Source organism: Penaeus japonicus, unplaced genomic scaffold, assembly GCF_977035675.1.
Source record: "Penaeus japonicus unplaced genomic scaffold, GWHDUDI00000001_assembly GWHDUDI00000026, whole genome shotgun sequence".
Classification (NCBI taxonomy): domain Eukaryota; kingdom Metazoa; phylum Arthropoda; class Malacostraca; order Decapoda; family Penaeidae; genus Penaeus; species Penaeus japonicus.
The window spans coordinates 17526964-17531963 of NW_028234428.1; the positions used below are offsets into that span (position 1 = coordinate 17526964).

At 38.5% G+C, this 5000-nt stretch overlaps 1 protein-coding gene across 5 annotated transcripts in view; it reads right to left on the reverse strand.

The window, feature by feature from the left end:
• Positions 1-5000, reverse strand: part of LOC122267410 (zinc finger protein 385D) — a 131888-nt gene that overhangs the window by 13439 nt on the left and 113449 nt on the right. For 2 of the 5 annotated variants that reach the window (XM_086552071.1, XM_086552069.1), the window contains 2 exons: positions 4498-4607; positions 3934-4003 (listed from right to left, as the gene is read on the reverse strand). In XM_086552071.1, the coding sequence (XP_086408197.1) occupies positions 3934-3939 (6 nt within the window). In that variant the 5' untranslated portion in view covers positions 3940-4003; positions 4498-4607. Of the gene's footprint in view, positions 1-3363; positions 3490-3933; positions 4608-5000 lie in introns of those variants that run through there. The other 3 variants (XM_086552070.1, XM_043037455.2, XM_043037454.2) reach the window with 3 other exon arrangements.

Genomic DNA, 5000 nt, shown 5'->3' on the forward strand with positions numbered 1-5000 from the left:
ATGAGCCCACCATCGGGATATGAGGATAGGAATAACTAAGCACATATCTTACAGTTAATGGTGATATGTGACAAAAAAGCAGCATCCCTTTTAATACTCTAATCAATAAGTTTAGAGACATCTAAATTTACAGAAATAATAACAGGGGAGGGAGGGAAGGAGGGAGAGTGGAGAGGAGAGGAGAGAGAGGAGGAGGGAGGTAGAGAGACAGAGAAAAGAGAAGAGAGAAGGAAAGGAAAGGAAAGCAAAGCAAAGGAGAGGGAGAAGAGGAAGCCACCAAAAATTATCAAAATTAACACGAATATTCAAAAATAAGTCATGCATCTGAAAAAAGGAACAAGTAACCAACATATGATACCAAAATACAGTGTAAATAATGGGCTAAGTGTATACTGCTCACTACTTAATAACAGACTAATGAGTAGGCAGAACTTTTCATTAACCCTTTTGAGATGGACCACATCTAAAGATGTTCAGCCTGGGTTGGGCATCTTAAGATGTGTGTTTTTTATTACTTTCTAGACTTAGGGTATGAAATGTGAGTCATTCTGTATATTAGCAGTGATACAATTCAGCATTAGATATAATAGATCACCATAACTGAAGGAATAAATAGCTTGTAGTTTCAGCAAAAGGAAAAATGCAAAAATGCCCATCACGGAAGGGTTAATGGTTCTTTGGGATAAAATGACTATGATATCTACTTCAAATTATCTTCAGCATTAATCAACTTCCCAGCATAGACATTTACTGAAGTGATAATACCTACTAATATTCCATCATATCATAAGGCTAATATGAAAGATATTTAACATGATTCATCAATTATTACTCCCTCAACTAAATATACAAGAAATAGTAAATCACCTCTGCTCATCTCATTTATTATTCATCATATACAGTCAATTCCCATCTAGCACCAATGAGTGTTCGGTTTCACAAAGAAGACAATATCATACTGTGATGAATCATATCCTGAGACAGTAAGACTACATACAACTATCTAAACACACAACCCTCATTTTAAATGAATTTCAATTCAGTAATCTAATACAACATAAAAGCATACACAAATTCAACTTCTGAGTTTTGAGTTAAATAAATATAAACGATAAATCACCAACAGAAAATATACACATACACACCATTGTATCGTAGTATATGCATGTATATTAATAAATAATACTCAGCTATTCAATTATGAAATAATAGAATAATCAGACAACATTACTGTACATGATCATGTTTATCTATTTGTCATACATCACTTGAAATGTACAAGTGAAGTCATCTAACTGCAAAACTGAAGTCATGAAACTAATGCTTACTGTAAATTATCTGATCTGCACGCAAAATTATAAGGTTCTAAATGATAGACTGAATTTGGCATTTATCTTCACACACAGACACACACACCAAATGTAGAGCAGAACATACATGCAGAATCAACTAGAATAATTAGCTACCTGAAGTACAAATACATTCTATCATGTTGCCTTCATTTTTTCTCCTTTTCCCCTTTTTGAGGCCAGCTCTTAAAGGTACATTGTAAGGAGGGTTTACAGAGGGTAGGGATTGCCCTTATTTACAAATAACTGAAGAAGGGGGAATGAACTGATTTCTCATAGTGTTGTCATTCATATATGTGTTCTTATATCTAAGGATAATGAACTAATAATTTCCTGTACCAAACTACGCTCCATCCTTTTCTACTGGCATCTCTGAGCCCACACTATCTTCTCTGGCTTGACTGTCTCCTTACTTTCCCTTACCATTACACAGAAAATCTGTCATATACATTAATCTATTATTTTGAAAAAAATAGGGTTATATCTTTTAGAACACAAAATTTCTTTATCTATACATTCATAACCAAATTAACTTTTGGATATAGTACATGATGTGAAATAGCATTAACCCATTTACGCCGGGGCATTTCCGGCTCTGAATGGTCACAATGCCGGGGTTTTCGAATGTATAGGCCTAATGCCTCGGGATTCTCGGGCACACTAGCCGCAAGCCTGGGCTGTCCACTCGCTCACCCTGAGCGAGGCCTTGACCAAATATCTCGTTGCCGGTGTCTGACGCAAAACCATGAATCGTGTCAGCATGTCATCAGGCGTGAATGGGTTAAGGAATGCTTTGGTCTGCATTTTGTGCTCAAGCAAAGGTCAACAAACCTCCACTGTATATTCTGGAAGGATCGAGCTTGAACTGGTTCTGTATCTGATTGATAAATATCCAGGGGATGAATATTCTGAGCAGGACTATGAAGATTGAGATAGCTTTGTGGTCCAGAAGTAGCAAACAAACCTACACAAAGTAATTTATTGTTGACCTCCCTGGTGATTTATTGCAAAATAGGAAACCTGCCTATGCTCTGTCTTGCCAACAAAAGATGGAGGAGGCTTGTGGCCCTACTCTGTCACTTCATGCAATCCTGTTCTGGACTATGAGCCGCAAAGGAGTTCTTCAACTTTAATCCAGCCATAATATACAAGGGGATATTTTATAGCCTTTTGCTGTGGTGATTGATGAAGTCACAAATGGTTCCCTTTTTCATATCCTGTTGCAATAATAACATTCAATCGCGCAGATTATTTCATATTACAATGTGTGTCATTCTAGTTCCTCCATAAGACAGTATTGTTTCTTTTTCTGTATGTTAACCCTATGACGACGGTGCGTCACACTCGTGTGACACAGCCAAACTCCCAATGTCGGGGCGTCATGCCAGTGTGACGATTTCAATGCAATATTGCAATCGCCCGGCATAGGGGTCTTCGCGTAGCGAGTGCCCCGTCGGGAAAGGGTTAATACAGTCATCCTAATACTGTCATCCCGAGAACAATTACCAAACCAATATCATTGAAACATTGTGAATCACATACCATATTGCCTAATTTCCTTTATGCATTCCATGCATCCAGATGCGATCTCCAGCCATCATTTAATTTGAAGCTCGAAAGGAATTGGCCAATCCAGTCAGCATCAACTGCAGGCTGGGTACACCTCACAGCAAGGACAGAGTCAGGAATTTCCATGTAAGACCGATCAAATAAACTCTCTTTCCAGTTAATTAATTCTTCAGATGAGGAAGACGCAAAGTTAACACATGCTCGAATCACGTACCGCAACATTCGTAAGGATGTTTCACAAAATTCACGACATACTACCAAAAAATAATGACGAGAGGCATCCGGCAGCGCGTCCACGATCACCACTCGATGTCAACAAACTGCTTTTAGTCCATTCTCCTGTCTCTTTGGCGCAGCTTACCTTACAAAGGGCAGCGCCTACACCTCAGGACGGTTACCTATTTTACGCCTGTGCTTACGAACATTACGCAGTATGCGTACTTACTCGTTAAGACGAAGGAAATTAGCGTGAATTTCTGACTCTTCCTCTCCCTCTTCTCACTGAGCGTTTACTAAGCGTTCCCTCGGTCAATGTTTACTCATATAGAAAACGGAGCACTTTCAGGGGAAGCTATTGTTATTCGATACTTTACCGCCAGATCGAGAATAATCATGTTACCAGGTTATCAGACCCTGCAGTACACTTTGAAGGGAAACGACATCGACTAAGAACAAATATCACACACACACACACACACACACACACACACACACACACACACACACACACACACACACACACACACACACACACACACACACACACACACACACACACACACACACACACACACACACACACACGCAAGCACGCAAGAACGAGCGCACAAACACGTAAGCGCGGGTACAACTATTGTGTATGCTTCAATATGTGTGTTTACAATAATAACAGATTCAAATTAAATTATTTTCTCAAAGTGATTGCATTCCTCTTGTTACCTGGACGAGATGAGCAAAGTGATTTACTTTCTCCATTTTGAGCCTCAAACAAAACAACAAAACAAGCAATACGTACCGCCATAAGAGTGTTCACCCCAACGTGATAACTTATACTTCTTGACCGCGGTTTTCAGCGACGCCTTCCTCTGTGCAGAAAGAATCTTGTATGAAATATCAGCCGCTGCTTCTGTGGATGCTTCGACTCTGCTCGACAGCGCCTGTTTCCGGGCTTACTCAGTCTCCGTCACTTGACAGCCATTTATTAGTATTGCACAATTGTGACTGTTCTGATACCTGGTATTAGTTTTTTCGCTTTTCTGCTATGGAGTATTCTAAAATGCTAATATGTCTATGTTGACTATTCGAGGATTATCGATTTTACTAATTGTTTTTGGTACATTAGTGTCGCGATCTGTTGAAGTTGATTACATATATATATTGCTCCATCCATAAAGAATGTAGGATATGATGCTATTTAACCTCAAGACGCACAGTAGCTTCGGATATTGCCAGAAATGTTGATCTTTTATATTTCATTTGAAGGCTTTCGTGTTTGTTTACTAGCCTTTTCTGCCTCTTTACACGCCAATAACATTTTTTCCTAGAACACCATTCTTAAGGTAAAAATGAGTAGCCCAACCTTCTGTCTCGTTAGGATGTGTATAGTTTTTGTTGGCTTGGAGGACGAAGCGTTCTTAGTGCTGCTGGTGACGCGGGTGGTGGTCCGACGGCATCCCAGCTACTCCATTCCTGTGGAAGACACAAAATCCATCTTGTTATGGCAATTCGTGGGGGTTTGTGTACATCCTCATTACTTATATAACACACACACACACACACACACACACACACACACACACACACACACACACACACACACACATAATAACACATATATATATATATATATATATATATATATATATATATATATATATATATATATATATATATATTATATATAAATATATATATATATATATATATATATATATATATATATATATATATATATATATATATATATATATATAAGAGAGAGAGAGAGAGAGAGAGAGAGAGAGAGAGAGAGAGAGAGAGAGAGAGAGAGAGAGAGAGAGAGAGGGAGAGAGGGAGAGAGGGAGAGATAGAAAGAAAGAGAGA